The sequence below is a fragment of the Durio zibethinus genome, chromosome 8 (genome assembly GCF_047325235.1).
Source record: "Durio zibethinus cultivar Kanyao isolate XHJ-2024 chromosome 8, ASM4732523v1, whole genome shotgun sequence".
Classification (NCBI taxonomy): Eukaryota; Viridiplantae; Streptophyta; class Magnoliopsida; order Malvales; family Malvaceae; genus Durio; species Durio zibethinus.
In genome coordinates, this window is record NC_143169.1 from 22,249,373 (window position 1) to 22,271,103 (window position 21,731).

At 31.1% G+C, this 21,731-nt stretch overlaps 1 protein-coding gene and 1 pseudogene across 2 annotated transcripts; one reads left to right on the top strand and one right to left on the bottom strand.

Annotated features, from left to right (window-relative positions):
• Positions 1 to 59: 59 nt before the first annotated feature.
• LOC111278977 (DEAD-box ATP-dependent RNA helicase 20-like) lies at positions 60 to 6,546 on the bottom strand. Of its 2 annotated transcripts, XM_022865786.2 has the most exons (10): positions 6,266 to 6,546; positions 5,500 to 5,765; positions 3,790 to 3,969; positions 3,534 to 3,695; positions 3,182 to 3,336; positions 2,492 to 2,584; positions 2,100 to 2,185; positions 1,762 to 1,988; positions 739 to 972; positions 60 to 349 (listed from the first exon to the last, which is right to left on the bottom strand). In XM_022865786.2, exons 1-10 carry the CDS (start codon positions 6,319 to 6,321, stop codon positions 291 to 293), a joined length of 1,518 nt encoding a protein of 505 aa, XP_022721521.2. In that variant the 5' UTR covers positions 6,322 to 6,546; the 3' UTR covers positions 60 to 290. The 2 variants fall into 2 exon arrangements, with proteins under 2 accessions (XP_022721521.2, XP_022721522.2); XM_022865787.2 differs by lacking the exon at positions 2,492 to 2,584.
• Positions 6,547 to 9,814: 3,268 nt separating this feature from the next.
• Positions 9,815 to 20,027, top strand: LOC149517624 (uncharacterized; annotated as a pseudogene).
• The last annotated feature ends 1,704 nt before the right edge of the window (positions 20,028 to 21,731 follow it).

Consider the following 21,731-nt stretch of genomic DNA (forward strand, 5'->3'; position numbering starts at 1 on the left):
TTAATTTGTCGAGGATCACATGATCAAGATGACTTCAGGCTTTGGCCCAGGCCAGGGTATGGTAACAAAAAATACAACTCTAGTTCTTTTTCGTTCATTAGTTCTTCGCTTAATGGGGGAAAAAATGGATTATCAGAAAGTAAAAACAAAATTAATTTACAAGTTTCTATCTTCCCGCTGACAGTTGAACCCAGAAAAGTAGTAGTAGTGACAGTCAAACAAATTATGTCTACACTACACTGTACCCTCATAGTCTTACAACTTTCTCCTTGTGGGGATCTTTTGATTAATCAGCTCCATGGGCGACCGCCACCAGAACCTCTACCTCGGTCTCGAAAACCACCATGACCTGATTCATCAGATAAACAAAATGAGTATGAGAAATAATGTATCATGATTGAGAACTTGCGTACAACATGCCAGACATGTCTATTTATTTGTGCATAAAAATCAAGTAACACACACATCAGGCAATTCAATCAGCTCAATTAGCTCCTACAGCTCCATTTAATTTTCTTATATAATTACAGGCCATCAAAGCAAAATGTAGCTCAGTTAACAATTACTTCTATTGTAATGCCCGGGTGTTTTCCAGTGGTCTCTTCATGAATCAAGTATCTAGATGTGCAAAGGGTATCAAAACTGGCTAAAATTCATCCAATTCCATTGAATTTGCTGCTGTATGGTGCCAATATTGGCATGTGTCTGTGTGTTCCAAAAGAACTACAGTGAACTAACCTGATGGTGGAGGAGGTGCACCACGTCCCATCACTGCCAACTCAGGACTGACCTTTTGTCCTGCTTCCTCAAGTATGGCAATAAGTTCTTTTGCAAATCTGGCATTTGCAGCTGTGAAGAAAGTATAGGCAGTGCCTTTTGCCCCAGCTCTTCCTGTTCGACCAATGCGATGGACATAATCCTCAAGGGATCCCGGGAAGTCATAATTGATTACATATTTCACATCTTTCACATCTGCCACCAACCAAATTAGTAAGTAACCCAGATAGTGAGGCCAGTAAAGTTGACTGTCCCTTTCCGAGAGTTAAGCAGAATGTGTGAACTCATTCGCATTCTAAACATGCAAGTGGTTCTTTCAATCAAGTCCTAAGGCAAGCCAGATTACCCCAAACTCCATGTAAATTTCTATTCTGTAAAAGGAATCAAAACACTAATGCTAGCCAGACAAATTGCAATAACGAGTTGCATGTAAAAATATGAATGTCGGATACTAACATACATAGGAAAATAAGGATAATCTGCAAAATTCAAGTCAAAAACATCATCATGATCACAATTTAATTAATTAAGGAGACTATCCCCAGTTCAATAAAGCTACATGTGAAGGAAAATTACTACACCTTGCAAAGCTACATTCATATAAAAAGGTCTCACAATTTTGTATACTTCACAAGTATGTAATTACATCTCTACATATATACCATAACGAATCCTTACAACTTCTGAAAGTTGGATTGGGGGCATTACATTACCAAAGCATCAATACTATGAAATGAATGGTTAAATAATGATTTGTTTACATAAAAAGAAGCCATGGATATGGTAACAAGACCTCAGAATAATAGCTAAGCAGCAATAATTAATAACTTCAACAATTTAAAAAGGTAGTGTTTCAGACAACTAAAAACGGGAATTATCAACATTACTAGCTGGCAGCAAATCAGATGCCAGATTCAAGTAAAAAGAGTCCAAAAAAAATAGAAAGCAAAGTACTCAATAAAATATAAATATAAATATACATACCTAAACCACGAGCTGCAACATCTGTTGCAGTCATTATAGGGCTCTTGCCAGCTTTAAACTCTGAGAGGACCCAATCCCTTTCTGCTTGACTTTTATCTCCATGAATTGAGAGAGCAGGCCAACCATCCATGCGAAGTTGCCTAGTGATCTGGTCACAACCTTTCTTGGTATCCATGAAAATCAAAATTCTGCTACCATCCATGATATCCTCTAGCAGCTTCACCAATCTAGAATATCAAGACAGATCAATAAAGTCTGAACAGCCTCAAAACATCCCAATACTATATGTTACAGTGAAAGAACTAAAAACCATAAGAACGAAGTAAACTGCTGTCTACTTGTTATATTTCTGACTCTCTGAAACAATGTCAACATGTTGGCGAATAGCATGGTTAGCTTTTAAATCTGCAGATCCAATTGTCACCTGCACAAAGACCAATAAGACAATAAATTAAGCAAATAACAAAGCATCAAAAACAACAAAGTGAATAGCAAAGACCCTTAAAGGTAATTATTCCATAAAATCAGATTTAGAAGCTATGTATTATATTAGGAAAGACTAGAAATTCTCAAAGTTATAAAATAACAAAGAGAAAGTAAATGAGATGATACATGGAAATCACATCAGCATTAAATAGAAAGTAAAATGTCATAACTAATAGCAATATATAACATCCCCACACAGGTGAAGCCAATGAGTAAATGTTACTAAAATTATGAAGCATCTTACTTTGTATGGGTTGTAAAGAAACTGCCTGGCCAACTGTTCAACCTCCTTTGGCCAAGTAGCACTCCAGTACAAAGTTTGACGGTCAGGACGGATCTGCATAAAGCATAATGCATAAGAAACACTTACAGAAAGAGGGGCTGAGCTAGAGGGTGAGAATGCCAACTCATTTCAGTGCTTATATAAAAAAAAATAGAGGTTCTACACAAGCACATATTCTTAGCTAAATCACAGGTAAATTTGGAGATTACACTATTTCCTCCTCTCATTTTGCCCTCTTAAATCATTTTTCTTCTGGCGGGAGCAAGGCTGCATTGAATTGTAAACCAAGGCAAAGAATCTAATTCTTTCATGAATTCTTAAAGCTTTTAGCTTAGACTTCTGAAATCAACACTCTTATCATCCTACAGAGTTAAATTCCACCACATCACTTGGACAATTAAGCAACAAGTATAAATAGCAAAGTCTGAGATTTCATTTTTTTAAAGTATACTTGAGTGGCATTAAGAAGGTTAACGAGGAAGATAAGGAAGAGAGATGAGAAGAGAAACCATTACTCCCACAATGAACTGTTCTCATACATAGAAAGATGATTCATGATATACTTTTTTCCCAACATTGAGTTAATAAATTGTTATTTTCAAGGGCATGGAGAGAGAGAGAGAGAGATAGAGAAAGAGAGAGAACAAAGACCTGAGAAATAATTTTTCGTATCTGAGGCTCAAATCCCATATCTAACATCCGATCTGCCTCATCCAATACTAAATAAGTAACTCTTCGCAAATTTGTGTGATGTGACTCCAACATATCTATTAATCTCCCCGGTGTAGCAATAACAATCTCAACACCTGTTCCAACAAACAATATTATCATTTTTATTATCAACAAGTGTAAGAAACTACAAACCAAAGATAACTGATTATTTAATCTACTAATAAACATGTCAGAAAGCATCTTAAACTGAAAGACCATGTATAAGAGACAACAAGAAGTTAAGGAACAACAAAATACAATGGAACAGTTGCCCAAGCAAATAACCATATACCTTTCTGGAGATCACGAACTTGAGGTCCCTTTGGTACCCCACCATATATGCATGTATTCTTGATCCTTGATGAGGCACCAAACTTGGCAGATTCTTGTTGTATTTGAACCGCAAGTTCACGTGTTGGAGCTAACACTAATACAATTGGGCCATCTCCAGGAGCTGAAAATATATACAATATGATCAAAAGTTATTCCCTCCAATTATTAAAAACATGCTAAGGAAAGCAAATCATAATTAGGAGTTAACTGTTTACCTAAAATTGGCTGTGCGTTGACATGGACAATTGCAGGCAATAAATAGGCAAGAGTCTTCCCTGATCCAGTTTCAGCAATACCAATGAGATCGCGGCCCTTCAAAGCCATTGGCCAGCCTTGAGCTTGTATGGCTGTTGGTTCAACAAAGCCAGCTTTTATGATTTCTTGCATTACATAGTCTGGAGTCAAGAAAAGAACATAAATTATCACAACAGAAGAATCTATGAAGAGATGAGAAATACCCAAAACGCTTATAAATAAAATTATTTTCAAATACTGAAGTGAAATTCTATATAACTAAGAAATACCCAAAACATTTTGAAATAACAACTTCTTTAACCATCAAAAGGATAATCTTTTTACTATGGTATGAAGTGTATATGCAAATATGTTACACGTCATAAAATCACTCTTTAGACTGATAAACAATTCATAACATGGCATCAATAAACCACCAGTGATTTAACATCTAGAAGCAGCAAGAGCATATCAGCAAAGATATGGGAAAATGAAGGTTTGAGATGAGCCTAATTTATTGCCCAAAGGGGTAAATCCATAAAGGCAATAGATAGCTGTTTCCTTGTGAGCATTTAGTAACTACTAGAAACAATAAGATGACATCAAAATCTTCTATTAACCTCCTTCCAAAAAAAAAAAAACTTTTATTAAGCTGCTTGTTGGCACTAGTTCTAATCAGACATCATTTAGAAAAGTGATCATGCACAAACAAAGCCAGAAGCTGTGACTCAAAACCTATTGTCAATACAATAACTGTCTAGTCCAGTCATGGAGCTTATAGATGCTTTTCTGGGAGCAAATACATAATTGAGAATCTTCAAGTAATAAAGAAATACTAAGTTTGTCGTCTTGTCACCAATTGCCAAGTAAATAACACAGAACCTAAATGGTAGCTAAGTAAACAGACAAAGAACCCAAAGAGGTAGCTAGGTAAACGACAAAACGCTAAGCATTAAACAGCAGTCATCAACTATGTTCACCATTCAAACAAACTTGGTCAATGTTAAGGTTGTAAGATGGTACACCTGGTATTCTGGTCACTCAAAAAGACATTTCCTTTAATGTAAATCTTTTACCTGTCAATATATCCTCAATCCTCCACAAAAAAGCTCTACAGATTTTCAGGTTTTTAAAGTGCCCATCACTTTTAAACTTTAAATTTAAACTTCTATACAAAAATGGATTTAGGAAAACAGAACACATTTTATTCAATCCCACAACTAATAAATTCTCAGCTTCTCTAAAGATCATTTTTGATACTGAAACAACTAATTTTAATTACTAAAGAGAAAAAACCATTACATTAATATGCTAACTATGCTCACTGGTTCATATAACAAACAGTTTATGTCTGGATCTAAGGCTCAGCTGTATTTGAGAAAATAATATATACATCTTTAATTGCAATAATGTGAAAAATCATCAAATGTGCATCAATTGAATCTCAGATTCCAGAGAGCAGAGAGCAGTGACCAGAAAACAGCCTCTGCCATCTACTACACTTGAAAAGAAGTAAAAATCACATCATTAATAAGTACAGATACAACAATCCCTGCAGCTTCACTTTGTGTTGATAGGCAAACAAAAAACTTAGCCAAATTAAAAAGAAAAGAGAAAGAAAAGGAAAAAAACAGATACTTACATGAAAAAAAAAAAAGCTGGACTTAATTAAAAGAACCAACAAAAATTACCTGGAAATCCCATATCACGGAAACTCTTCACGGGCTTTGGAACATCACGGCCTTCAACCGTAATTTCCCTTCGTTGCCGATACTCCTCCACCTCCGTCTCTGACATTGCTGCCACCGACGATGACTCAACATAAAAATTCTTCTCAAAAGGAGTCAACCCGTCCAAATCCAACTTCCTAGACGGTTCAGCACCATCATAATCCCTTCTGCTTGAGGAGGACCGCACTGAACTGCCATATGCTGAAGCCCCACCAAACCCTGAGTCACTATTAGCAACACATAAAATTAAACAAACAGAAACTTCGAAAAAACTAAAATTAGATAGTAGAACAGAAACTTAGACAGGAGATGTTGCCAATGTCCCAATGCACATTGCGTTAAAATTACTGAAATGTCACTGCGTTTGAAGTTAAATTCAATCATTTTAGAGCAATGGGTAGCTAAAACAACATCAAATTCATTAAAATATTTAACAAACAAATTCAATCAAAATTTATCATTCATTAGTCTTGGATTTTAAGCCAAGCTAAACTAAAGTAACGCAAAACCCAGACAGAAAAACACAGCCACAACTAAAAATTAACACGAATTTGGTCATTTGTAGTTCACTAATTTTGGAACAAAGACGAATAACGACATGAATAGTTAATCTAGGTACAAAAAAAAAAAAAAAAACCAATAAAACCTAGAATAACAAATGAACTTGAAAATATAAAAAATGAGACTTAAATTAATAATATTGGGTAATGCAATTTTGAGTAGTTACCTTCGACGGTCGCGGTAGGTGATGGGATCGCCAGAGCGGCTATCATATCGACTCATTAGAATGCTACTGTCGGTGAGATTATCAAAAGTCAGTAAAGGTTAATATAAACAAAAAAGAATTAGAAATAAAGAATCAGAAATCTGTGTTTGGTGTCTTTGTTTTTAATTAATGGTTTTAGGGTTTTAAGTCTGAGGGTTTTTATTCGACAGAGTTTGTTTGGGGGGAGGAAGAAAGAAAAAGGAAAAAACGATGAAGCGTGTTGTACTCCTTGCTTTTCGTTCGTGCTAAACCTACTCGTAAAGTGATAAAAAGGTCCAGTGAGAGAACGACATGTGGATAAATGTGTGCCTCATTGTCACCGTCTTTGACTCTCCTTCTGTAAGCCGTTGTTCATTAGTCAATTTTTATTTTCTTCCATTTTTATTTTAAACAAACTTTCTTTTTTCTTTTGGCATTAAAATTGCTCCTATAATTTTCATTATCTTTCCAACAAATCAAACTACTCACCCCTAAGTGTAAAATTTATTATCCAGAATTGTGATCTAAAATGTGTATTCTTCCTTCATATTGAATTCCTAAAAGATTTAGATTTTTATGAATATCCAAAAGAATTTTAATTTCGTTGTTGATTCATAATTTCCAATTAACATGATCATGCATATTTATTAGAACATCCATGACGTAGTTTAAAATCAAGGGCAAGTTTGATTTCTATCTCGAAAATAATTTAAAATATAATATAAGATATGTTAAGAATAAAATACGAAAATAAAACATAAAAATAATATGATTTAAAATTATAATAATAATTATATATGAATTTAATAAAATAAAAAAAATTATATTTTATATTTTCGTATCGATATAAATTATGATATATAATTTTTATGTAAAATATAATATAAATATATTAATTTTAATATTTTATATAATACGAATACATAAATTATCTAATTTACTTAAATCAAAGATAAAATATTGTGTTATTTCTTCATAGGTTGAAAAGAAAGGTGGATCCAAAACTGCCTATTTGGAGAAGAAAACAAATTCAAACTTGATGCTTAGTTACAGATTTCATGAAGGAAAAACAAATATATGCTCCAATAAATGAATTTCATCAATATTAAAAATGAGCTTACAGGTTTGAATCTTTGGTCACAAATTTTCTATTTTTTTTAAGTTTCAGTAAAGTGGATTTCAATCAACTTTCCCTGAGAAATATTCACCCAAATTATTTTACTACTTGAAGCCCATCTCATCAAATTTCACTACAAGTGCAAAACACTAGGTAGGCAAACTGATAAAATCAAATAAAAACTTTGAGAGACATGAAAGAACTGGGAACTCATAAAGGGGGTTGAGTTTAGGGGTGTAAATGATACATTAGTACTCGCAAGCTACTCGGGTTCGATTCGAAAAAAACTCGAATTCGGTTCGATTATTGTCGAGTCGAGCTCGAGCTCGAGTAGCTCGACTTATCGATCGAGCCGAATTCGAGTATTCTTATATCTGACTCGAGTAGCTCGCGAGCCTAATCGAGCTTTTATATTTAAATATATTTTTATTTTTTTTAATTAAAAAAATATTTTGAATCCGAGTTCGAGTTCGAGTTCGAGTTCGAGCATGAATAATCGAACTCTTGTCGAGTATACAAATCGAGCTTATTTTTACATATTAATCGAGCTTAATCGAGCGAGCTCGAGTAGCTCGAATTCGATCACGAATCGAGCTCGAGCTTGAAAAATAAAACTCGATCGAGCTCGAGCCGAGTATCGAGCCCCGAGTTGTGAGTCGAGCTCGAGCTCGAGCTCGAGCTTCTCACTACTCGGCTCGGCTCGGCTCGTTTACAGCCCTAGTTGAGTTGTCATTTCTTTACGCTTTTGCATCACCACATCCTTTGGATTGGCCTACTCCAGTTCTCCCAGCACCAAGATCTGCCAAATATTACATTGCTATATATCTTTGCTATCTGATCAATCCGCAACCCTATCGTGTACAATATTAATAATTTGTATATTATATTTTATATAAAAATTATATGTTATAATTTATGTTAAAATAAAAAAATATAAAATATATTTTTTAAATTATTATTAAAATTTATATATAATTTTTATTAAAATTTTAAATTATATTATTTTTACATCGAATTTTAATTTACCAAGTGCAACCACCGGACAAGCAAATAGCAACAAAATCATTACACGAACAAAAAGGTCCCTTACAACGTTAATCACAGCATTACAAATCACTTAAATTATTGATCCAGATTGTAACCAGTTTCGTTTAATGAATTCCAATTTGATTTAGCCAAAAAAAAAAACTTAAAATTTTTAATTATACTTTTTTTACCTCATATCTTTTAAACACAATTTTTTCAGTTTAAACCTTTTTCATGTATAACAATAATGCTAAATTAACCCTTACAAACATTGATCAGACAGACAGAGAGACTGCTAATTAGTCAACTCTTGCATATGGTACACTTCTTTATTGGTCAAACATTTGATTCTTCGTGCTGAGGTGATCATTGCCGCCTAAAATCTATTTTATGAAATAAAACAAGAAAAAGAAAGTCCCTTCTCCAATTCCCCTAGACCTAGCCCTCTGTCATATAAAAAAAATTCCTTCTATAATTATTAATATACAAAAGAGAAAGGATGTGAAATGAACTTCTCGAACTTATGAAAGACCAATGAACTGATTCACCATCAGCTCCTAATTAAGAGACATATTTGTCAATGATCATCTAGATATAGTTTACAGGTTATAGCAAAGCTGAAAATCACTCCATTTGGTGGTGCTAATTTGACACAATCTGCAATTTCTTTTTTCATGGGGTTTTTTAAGAGTTTGAAGAATCTCATCAGGCATTGAACTTGTAAACTTCATGGTTCTTTTCAATTTTCAAACAAAAATTGTGGTTAATTTAATAGTATATATTTACATTTTTTGACAAGAAATATCCCATGTTTAAAGGATTTCAGTAGTTTTTTATCTATGAAATCAAATGCTCATTTATACTTAATAATTTTAAATATGACATAATATACGATAAAAATTAACGATGTGAAAAAATATAAAAGCAACATAATATAAAATTTAATAAAAATCATATATAGGTTTTATAAAAATCAAAAAATATATTCTGAATTCAACATGATCATATGAATTATGATCTTTTGTGTTTTATATTAAATATAAAATAACCAAACACAAATACACGAATTATTAGGTATATAAATTGTTATTAATGTGACTTGCACGTTTACCAAATGGATTTGGATAGAAAAAAAATAATTATATATATATATATGTGTGTGTGTGTTTGAACAGAAAATACTACAAGATCATGAAGGAGCTAACTTTGCATGCAATCAGGCTGTAGTGTTTGATTTGTTCTATCGTATATAGTAATTTCCACAACTACTCCTGCGTGATAGTTGATGAATAAGTGCGTTTTCAGCTTACTCATTAAAGAATTATCTGAGTGCCGCGGCCCACGTTTGAAAATTTCTTGTCACCTTGCTTGCACATTGAAGAAAATAGAGCAGAAAAAACTGAAAAGGTCAGCCTCTTAAACATATCATCTCCATGGTCAAACCTGAAATTTGCCCTATAAATAACAGTTTCATGGTCCTAAGCTTAAACAAACAAGCTAATTGCATCATATCATCATTAGTTTCAACAATATCTTCTTCAAGATTTGCATCCCTTCTTCATCTGTTAACCTTTGCTTTCCTTCTCCAAGCAGCTTTTGGAGTTGACCCTCTCTTGCATTTTTGTTCAAACTCTGCAGGGAATTGCCTATGACCTTATGAAGGAAACTTAAACAAGCTCACTGGTTACCACTCCATTCAAGCTCTTCTCCCAGGTTTTGGCCTCAGCATTCTAGGGCAGCAGCCGAACCAAGCATTTGGGCTTGCCTTCTGCCCTTACAATAAAGGTGCAATTTATTAGGAAAGTGGAGTCCAACCCTATGGATTTTTTACTACTCAAAGGCCATGCATATTGTGTTTTTAGGCTTCCTTAAAAAGAGTCCTAGCTACTTAATAAAAAAATATGTGGTTGTTTTAAGGTTAAAAAAATAAAAGGTGACGCCACAAATCAAGAAAAGAAAGGAGAAAGAAAAGCCAAAAAAATAGAGAGAAAAGGGATAAGAGAGAGTTGGTTGAACAAAGTCGATCCATGATCCAAATGAACTGAAATTTTGTCAGCAAGTTTATGATTTAGAATTTTATATTTTAAATAGTGAAGTTCGGGTTTAAAACTCTCTAAAAACAAGTCCAATGTGTATTTATTGAGTCACTTATTTGGTGAGATTTCTCTAATTGTCTCTCAAATTGTTAATTAGCTCTAGTTTTAGCTAGAGAAGAATTTTGTATATCCATTATTTAATAGTGAAGATTTTTCTAGTGGTCCGTGATTTTTTTCATCTACATCAAAGGGTTTTTCACATAAATCTTGGTGTATTTTATTTTTCTTACGTTGTTGATTATTAATTGTTGTTTATTACTGTGGGATTATTATGATATATTGCTTCTGCATTGCTGTGTTTATTACTTCAGGCCCAACAAGTGTTATCAGAGTGAGAGTTATTTTGAGACATCGATATAGAAGTAGCCTAAGACAGAAGTAAATTATGTTTGAGATTATGAAAGGTGATATAGGTTCCATGATAAAATTGACAGCATCAAATTATTCAATTTGAAAGCGTATGATGGAACATCATTTATATTGTAAAAATTTGTATGAACCGATATTGGAATATTCGACTAAACTAGCAGATATGAAAGATAAAAGCTAAAAGAAGTTAGGCAAAAAGACGCTGGCTACAATTAGAAAATGGGTTGATATCAATGTGTTTTATCATGCAGCGCAGGAGACAGATACCCACACTGTTTGAAAAAATTGACAACATTGTATGAGAGAAAAACAAGTATAAATAAAGTTATACTTGTTAAAAAGTTTGTAACTTTACAGTATATGGATGAACGATCTATTACAAAGCACTTGAGTGATTTTCAAGATGTATTTAATCGAATGATTACTATGAAGCTTAAGATAGATAATGAAATGAAGGCATTATTTCTTTTGGGTTCATTGTCAGACAACTGGAATACTTTAGTTATGATTGTTTTTAATTCATCTCCTGATTACAAGGTGATATTAGAGATGGTAAAAGACATTATGCTTAATGAAAAAGTAAGGTAAAAAGATGTAAACCCTGAAAATCAAGTTATGGTCATAGAAAATAGAGGTAAAAACATCAACAGAGATCAGAACTCAAAAGGTCATAGTAAGTCTAAACATAGATCTAAGTCCACAGATAAGTAAAGTGTTTCCATTATGGTAAAACAGGTCATATAAAATGACACTATAAAATCTTGAAGTAAGAGTAAAAATATGAGAAAAGCAAGAGTTTAGATGATATAATGTTACAGTAGTAAATTCATATAATAATTCAGTTACTTTGATTTATATATATGGTAATTGTAATCATATTGGTGATCCCGATATTGAGTGAATAGTTGACATAGGAGTGGCATATCATTGTGTTCCTAAGAGAAAGTTATTTACAACTTACAAAGTAAGAAACTTTGGTTACACCAAAATGAGAAACAAGAATGTGTCATAGATTATTGGGATTGGTGATATTATTATACAATCTAGTATAGGTTGTATGTTGACTTGAAGGATGTCAGACACATTATAGATATGAGAATGAACTTGCTTGCTATTAATGTCCTTGATAAAGAAAGACATGAGAGTCAACAAAAGAATGGATTGTGACAACTTCTTAAAGGATCTATGATAGTTGCAATAGAAAAACTATGCTACACAATGTACAAGACATGGATGCAATTGAACAATAACCAGATAAATACCATTAAGGATGATGCTTCAGAAAACTTATGGCATAAGAGGCTGGCACAAATGAGTAAAAAAGGGTTATAGGTTTTGGCAATGTAGTCTTTCATTCCTTTGACCAAAGGTATGTCCTTCGATTCATGTGATCATTGTTTGTTTGATAAGCATCGTAGAGTTTTTTTTGTAAAAGTTCTCAGAGAAAAGAAAATAGATTAGAATTAATTTATTTTTACGTATGTGATCCCATTAAGGTTGAGTTATTAGGGGTAGTAAGTATTTTATTATTTTTATTGATGATACTTCATGTAAGACTTGAGTATATATGTTAAAAAACAAAAGCCAAATATTATAGTATTTTTAAAAATTTCATGCCATGGTGAAAAAGATGACAGAGCTACCCTTAAAGTATGTTCAAACTGATAATGGTGAAAAATACACATCCAATGACTTTAAAGAGTATTGTTTAAAGCATAGGATCAAGCATGAGATGACAAAACCTAGAACATCACAGTATAATGATCAGATGTATGTTGAAGATGGTAAAATTATCAAAGTCATTCTAGAGTGAAACAATCAACATAGTTTGTTATTTGCTTAATAGATCACTATTAGTTCTTTTGGGCTTTAACATTCCAAAATGAGTGTGGACAGGGAAAGATGCTTCATAATTTCACTTGAAAGTTTTTATGTGTAAAATATTCATACATGTGCCAAAAAAGTAGAGATCAAAGCTTGACAGTAAAGCTACACAATGTGTGTTTGTAGGATATAATGATGAGAAATTTGGTTACAAGATATGAGATCCAGTGAAAAGAAAAAAGATCAGAAGCAGAGATGTAGTCTTTCATGAAAAAAAATCATAGCGGACCTTGAGATAAATGAGAAAACTACATAGGTTACTATTGAATGTGATGTTTCAACACCGACAGAAATTTCATAAGAAAAAGCCACAGATGATAAAAATGAGCAAAAAATAAAACTTTGGGATACAAATGAGCCAACCAGAGTTAGTGATGAGTTAGATGCAATCAGTTTTAAATATAAGGAGTAATCCTCTCTACCTAAAAGTGTTGAGTAGGAGGAGCTACCTTCGATATTAGATAGTGTACAGTTTCAGTCGAAGAGATCTACTAGAGAGCACAGGCCATCTATTAGGTATCCAAGTTTAAATTTTTTTTTAGTTATAAGTGAGAGGGAGTCAAAAAGCTTCCAAAATGTGCAGACTACTCCAGATAGAAAGCATTGATTAAAAATAATGAAAGAATAAATAGAGTCATTACAAAAAAATGATACATATGATCTTGTTAAACTTTTGAAAGAAAAAAAGTCTTTAAAAAATAAATTGATGTTCAAGTTGAAAAAGAATAATGATAAGCTAGTAAGATACAAAGCTCGATTGATGGTGAAAGATTTTTTTTAAAAACCAGGCATCGATTTTGATAAGATCTTATTTTCAATCGTGAAATGAGTTTCATTTAAAATGGTATTGGGATTAACAGTAAGTTTGAATCTTAATCTTGAGTAACTTAATGTCAAGACTACATTCTTACATGATGACCTACAAGAAGATATTTATATCAATCAACTTGAAGGTTTTAAAGTAAAAAAAAAAAGAGCACTTAGTTTACAAACTAAAAAAAAGCTTGTATAGCTTGAAACAAGCTTCACGATAATGGTACAAAAAATTTGATTCTTTTATGGTAAGCCATAACTATAAAAGAATGGTAGCGAATCCTTGTGTATATGTCAAAAAAACTTTTAATGGTAATATCATTATTCTCTTATTATATATTGATGATATGTTAATTATGGGACAAGATATTGGTATGATTCATAGGTTAAAAGAACAATTATCTAAATCTTTTGACATAAAAGATTTAGGTCCAGCAAAGTAAATTCTTGGTATGGACATTATTTGGTATAAGAGAGCTAAAAAGTTATGGTTATCACAAGAAAAGTATGTTCAACAGGTGTTTAATAGATTCAATATGCAACATGTTAAATCAGTTAGTAGTCCACTTGTCAACCATTTTCATCTGAGTAAAAAATCTTATCCGGTGACTAAAAAAGAGTAACTAGTTATGTTTATTATTTCTTATTTTTCTATAGTTAGCTATATGATATATCTTATGGCTTGCACATGATCTGACATTACTCATGCAATTGGTGTAATGAGTAAATTTCTTTCTAATCAGGAAAAAATTCATTGAAAAGCAGTGAAATGAATTTTTAGATATTTAAAGGGTACTTCAAAAATATGCTTGAGTTATAAAGTTTTACAATCAATTCTAGATGGATTTATTAATGTTGACATGGTAGGTGATCTTGATGGTAGTAAATCTACTTTAGGGTATTTATTCATTTTTACAGGAGAAGTTGTGTCTTGACAGTTTAAGTTACAGAAGTGTATTGCTTTATCAACTACAGAAGCTGAGTATATTACAACAACTGAAGCAGGTAAAGAATGTTTTGGAAGAAATGTTTTCTTTTTGAATTGGAGTTGAATTAAAAAGAGTATGTGGTGTTCTGTGATAGCTATAACGCTTTAGATTTGAGTACGAATGTCATATACCATTCTAAAATGAACTACATTAATGTTAGATATCATTGATTACGTTCAGTGATTGAGGAACAATAGATATTGTTGAAAAAATCCATACTGATGAGAATATAACAGATATATTAACTAAGACACTTTTCAGAGAGAAACTTGAGCTCTGCAATAACTTGGTCAAAATGGGTTCTTTGGCCAAGGTAAATTTTAAATAAAACTGCTATGGTGATGAATCTCTTTCTAATTGGACTGAATGGAGAGATTGTTAGGAAAATGGGGTTCAACCCTATGAGTTTTTTTACTATTCAAAGGCCATGGGCTTTGTGTTTTTAGGCTTCCTTAAGAGAGTCTTAATTACTTAATAAAAAGATGTGAGGCTATTTTAAGGTGTAAAAAAAAAGGAAGGTGGCGCCATAAACTAAGAAAAGAAAAGAGAAAAAAAAGCCAAAAAATAGAGAGAAAAGAGAGTTGGTTGAACAAAAGTCGATTCGTGATCTGATTGAGCTAAAATTTTGTCAACAGGTTTATGATTCAGAGTTTTATATTATGAACGATAAAGATCAGGTTTGAAACTCTCTAGGAACAAATTCATGGTGTATTTGTTAAGTCACCTATTTGGTAAGATTTCTCCAATTGTCTCTCTAGTTGTTGATTAGCTCTAGTTTTAGCTAGAAAAAGACTTTGTATATCCATTATTTGATAATAAAGATTTTTTTGATGGTCCATAATTTTTTTCTCTATATTAGAGGATTTTTCACGTAAATCTTAGTGTGTTTTATTTTTTTCTACATTGTTGATTATTAATTATTATCTATTACTGTGAGTTTATTGTGATATATTACTTATACGTTGTTGTGTTTATTGCTTTAAACCTAATATAATTATCTAGTATGATAATTATCTTTTAAAGTATTCAAAAATGGAATTCTTTGGCCAAATTGATAACCAAAACAAGATCTACATGTTGAACTCGAATTATGTGAGCAATCTCATTTCATTCAATCAGAAGACTAATGAACTACTAAGTCAATTGACGAATGAAGCTTATGCAAGTCCTAAATTGTATGCCACTGGAAAGATGAAGTTATATGGATCACAGAAACTTTATGGATTGACTCAATGCACAAGGGACATTTCCAGCGGTGACTATAAAAAGTGTCTTAACAGTATAATTGGTAAGCTTCCAAGCTGCTATGATGGTAAAGAAGGAGGTAGAGTTGTTGGTGGCAGATGTAACTTTAGATATGAAATATACCCTTTTGTTAATGCTTAAACATTTGAAAAAAAAAATTTTATTACTGAAAAAATGTGAAAAATTAATGGATCAATGCGATTACTGTCGATCATCACTGAATAAATAAAACTTATGTTACAATCATGCATATATGATGCATCAGTTTTCTTTCAACATTGTAATTTTCTCTTCTCTTTTCCAATCAAAATTATAGAATACATGGCCATTCAAGGAAGAGTTTTATTTTCTCACTAGCTAAAATATAGTGACTAGAAAAAAGAGCCATTTTTTTTACACAACAAAGTATTGTTGAAAACTTACCTCTCATTTACTCTCTATCCGGTCATTGGACGCCCAATTTCTTTAAGCTGAAATATCGTTTTAGGTCAAATAAACCTTCACCTTTCTTCTATTGGGATTTTTTAAGCAAAACAAATTTCACAATGAGATCAATATAAAATAAATCACATGAAAGAGGTAATATTTAATATGGTTCAGCCCAACTGATTGCATTTATGGATGAGAGAAAAAATCCACTATAAATGTAGAAATTACAAAGAATACAAAACTCTATAAACAAACACTAATATCGAGCTTCTGAAACAATCCTAGTTTCCATTCTCCCTAATATATAACTTATGGGCTAGTGTTTTTTTGAACAAATTCTTTTTCACATCCCTACAAAGCTATCTCTCGTATAGAGATCTCATAATTATAAAAGTTAATACTTACTTTATATTTATAAAGCTTTAAGCTTCGTTACTTAATCATTAAGAATTTCTATTAACTAAGAGCTCTTACTCATTAAGAATACTTATCCTTAAATAAACTCAATTACCAAGTAATTCTTTAACTAATAAAATTTCACTGGAATTCAAACTAATTCTTAATAAGAATTTGAGTCAATATCTAACAAATGTCTACTTTAACACAAATTTTACCACAATATTGACCTTCAAAAAATGTCAACTACACATGATTGAATTAATGCTAACTCCACTTGATTCACATAAGTGGTAAATACTTATATGTAGCCAAATCAACTTCACTTAGTTGACTCTACCTATAACTAACATCTTGTTGTAACATTTTCTCTTATATATTTCTGATCTCACGAACATAATTTGCAATAAGAAATCCCCTTCCACAATCAATGTGAGATAATCTTAATAATCTCTCATTTTCATACATCAGGCCACAGGGAAGAGTTTCTATACTCAGCTCACAATGAAATGTTGGTAACCTGGCTCTGATATTAGTTGTTGGGATTTTTTAAGCAGAACAAATTTCACGACAAGATTAACACGAAATAAATTACATACAAAATGTAATATTTAACGCAGTTCAACTCAATTACATCCTTGAATGAGATAGAAAATTCACTATAAATGTAATTACAAAGAGTACAAAATACCACAAATAAACACTAATTTCAAGCCCCCAAAACAATCTCAGTTTTCATACTTCTTAGTGTATAACTTATGAAATATCCTTTATTCTATACAATCAGTATTTTTTTGAATAAATTCTTTTTCACATCCCTACTAACCTATCTCCTATATAGAAATCTCATAACTCTCTATCATAATTCTAAATGTTAATATTTACTCTATACTTATAAAGCTTCGAACTCCATTACTTGATCACTTATAATTTTTATTTACTAAAAACTCTTATCCATTAAAAACATTTATCCTTAAATAAACTTAATTACCAGATATTGGAATTCAAACTAATTCTTAATTAGAATTTGAGCCAATATTTAACGGATGGTTTGCCTTAATCAATGGAGAACATTGTTGCATGCATGTTGACATTACGGATAATTTACAATGTAATAAAGACGGTTCCTCTTCCAACAACAAACATTTTTGCATTAAACTTTGAATTTAACATTGTGTTAATTATCCTGGTGAATTAGTAGGTGAATATATTGTGCTTGTTTTCAATCTTAAATGTTTGGGTATCTTATATATGTTTCAAATCCCATACAATGTGAGAATATTTATAAAGTTTTTCAAGGAGTTTAGTATAATTCAATATGTATATTGCAATATACCATTTTTAAGTTTTAGGAGATAAATGTTTATTTGGGTTTAACTTATCAATAATTAAGTCAAGTTAACAATTTAGATGCTATATGAAATGCTTTATATATATATATATATATATATATATAATAGTTTGGAAGTCCTATATAAATTCCCCTAGCATGAAAGTCCATCCTTTGACATGTAACTCTTTAATGGTCTAAGAAGTTCTTTGTTATTATTCTCCTAGCTTTACTCTTTTATGTGGAGGAAATAACTTCTTGAGAATCGAACTAATTAAATGCAATAAATTATAACCTATGTAAAATTTTTTTAAAACGAAGTCATACTTTAGAGGTATAAAAAAATTATAAATATTAATCAAATTTTAATGTTAAATTTATTGAATATTATTTTTAATAATAATTCTATAAATTAATTAGATTAAATTTGGAATCTAAAAAATTTTTAGGTTAAGAAATATGCGATTTTAGATAAAAGGATTTTTATCAATAATTCATGCAATCAAACAAATTATGGATCAATACGATGACTGTTGTGATGGGTACTCGAAGGTTTGATTAGAAAATAAATAAAATTATTATTAGAACACAAGCCGAGTTAGTTGTGAAAACCATGCCTGACTTGGGCTGACAAGCCCAACAAACGAAAAGTTCTGAACCCAACAACGAGGACTACTCTACTAACATCTGGGCCACACGATCCATCAATTCTGGCTCACTTACCAAGCCCAAAAAACCACAACATCTATATAGTTTCGTGTATATGACAAACATATACATTTAATTGATGAATTTATACTTATAAAAACCTTTTTGTATTTGAGCATTGCAGAGGGTATGGATTGCAAAGTCTGTTAATAGAATATTAAATTTTTAATTTCAGTAATTAAAATTTAAATTTTGATAATTTTAAATATAAAAAAATTTTCAAAAAATGAATTAATGTATTAATGTCGCCTCTAACAATTACTATCCAAATTTATTTCAAACTAAACTTTATGATTAATTACCACAACAATTTACAAGAATATTCATGACCAAATTCATATCACACCAAATCAGTCCTTAGTCATTGTCTCATAATTGACAAAATCAGCTCTCTTGTAGCCTTCTGAATAGTTTTCTTGTCTTTCAAAGATAAAGTCAAAATGCATGCTCATATATATGAATAACAATCATTGTGGAATAGAGATAAGGGGAATGGATATGTTCATGAGGAAATATATCTAGTTACCAACAGCTCTAAGCTTATTCCCCAATTTGCATCCTCAAAAAACCTTAACTGCTCAGTGTATATAGGAAGGGCCGTAAATGGAGAGATAAGGCAATTGAAGGAATGCAATGCACTACCGGAAATGCTTTGGCTGTAACCTAAGAATCTATCACAAAAAAATCTATTCACGTCATAGATAAAAATTAAATTTTATATAATATATACGTTTAATTCAGAATACCATTGCAAATTTGTTCAATTCTATCACAAATTTAATGACGATTTTTTTCATCATAAAGATTATAAGTTCCATCACAATTAATGTTTGATCAAGTCGGATAATGTTTTTTGACGGAAAAGAAGAAGCGACAAATAGCCAACCTCAACTACGTAGAAAAGACAACGAAACTCCCCTATCTTTCTAATCTTTTACCATATGCCATGGTGCTTAAAGGGTTTCTATTAGCCAAAGTTATAATCATATGATAGAAGAAAAGCTAGGCATCGTTCTAGAAATGGCATGGTTAGATTACGAGAAGATCAAGGAAACTATCTGGCTATGATAAGAAAGGCATTAGATTATATTAGACCTTTAAATTTTTTGTTTTCTCTCATTTTCTCATCAGCTCACGTCTCTGTCAATTAAGATTGAAAGGTACATTTGGTGAAGTCGTCCAAGACGTAAAAGGGAAAGGTGTTGCATTCGAAAGCGACACTCTCGCTTGCTTTGAGGCTCGCTCAAGCAGCCATTGCCAAACTGTATATAGCTTTGAAGTTCGAACCCACCCACATAAAGTAGGAAAGGAAATATTTCTTCTGGGGTTTTTCGGTGGTTAATGGCCTCAACAGCTATGACATTACCAATCACTTAAATGATTGACCAGATTGCAACCTGTTTGGCTTAATGAATTCCAACCTGATTTAGCAAAAAAATAATTACCAATCACTTAAAATTTTTAATTACGCATTTTTATCACATACTTTTTAAACAATTTTTTTTTTCTAACTTACACCTTTTCCAACTGTAACATCAATGCCAAACTAATCCTTAAAAACATTGATGAGGCAGACATGGTGAGATTGCTACTTGGTCAACTCTTACATACGGTTTACTTATTTATTGGTCAAACATTTGATTTTTCGTGCTGCAGTGATCATAGCCACCTAAAATCTAGTTTATGTAATAAAACAAGAACAAGAAAGTACCTTCTCCAATACCCCTAGACCTAGCCATCTTTCGTATAAAAAAATTCCTTCAATAATTATTAATATACAAAAGAAAAACGGTGTGAAATGAACTTTTAGAACTTAGAAAAGGCCAAGGAACTGGTTCACCAGCAGCTTTCCTAATAAGGAGATATATTGGTCAATGGTCATATAGATATAGTTTACAGGTTATACCAAAGCTGAAAAACATTCTATCTGGGGGTGCTATATTTGACACAATCTGCAATGTCTTTTCCTGTGGGTTTTTTTTTAAGTGTTTGAAGAATCTCATCGGGCATCGAACTTGTAAACTTCCTGGTTCTTTTCAATTTTCAAACAAAAATTTTGATTAATTTAATAGTACATATTTAGGGATAGGAATGGATAGTAAATAAATTAATATTTATTACTATTCAATTCGATTATGTTGAATTCAAATAGTTATAAATAGATAATTAACGAATTCGAATAAAATATTTACTATTTATGATAGATTTGGAATGATACGAATAGTATCTTTGAATATCCAATATATGAATTCGTTTAAGTTTTAATGAATAACAATAAATATGATATCTGAATTCATTATTCTTTTACATATATAAAATATATAAAAGTTTTATATTTGTAAAAAGTTTCAAATATTAAAAAATAACTTTTTTTATTATTAATTAAGACAGAACTTGAATTTTAAATTAAATTCTTGCTTATTTTATATTTTAACAAAAAAATTAAATAAATAAATATTTTAACATATTCGGATATTTAAATGAATAGTATTTATTTAAACATATATGAATTTAGATAAGAATATTAAACTTAAATTGATATTTAAATGGATTCAATATTATAAATATTAAATAGATTGGGATATGAATATCTAAAAAATAGCGAATATCCGCTCCACTGCTATTCCTATATATATTTACAATTTTTGCCAAAAAATATCCCATGTTAAAAGGATTTTAGTAGGTTTTCTATGAAATTAAACACTTATTTGTACTTAGTAATTTTAAACATAATACACAATAAAAATATATATGAAAAAAAATGAAAGTAATATAGTTTAAAATTTTAATAAAAATCATATATAGATTTTATAAAAATAAAAATATACATTTTGTATTTAGCTTTGATATAATTTTTTTAGTTTATACATATTAAATATAAAATAACCAAACACGAAATACACGAATTTATCCATGCAACATGCATATTTACCAAATGGATTTGGATAGAAAAATATTTATACATTTATTTAATTACATGGAGTCAAGCTATTGTGTTTGATTTGTTCTATCGCATATGGTAATTTCCACAACTACTGCATTATAG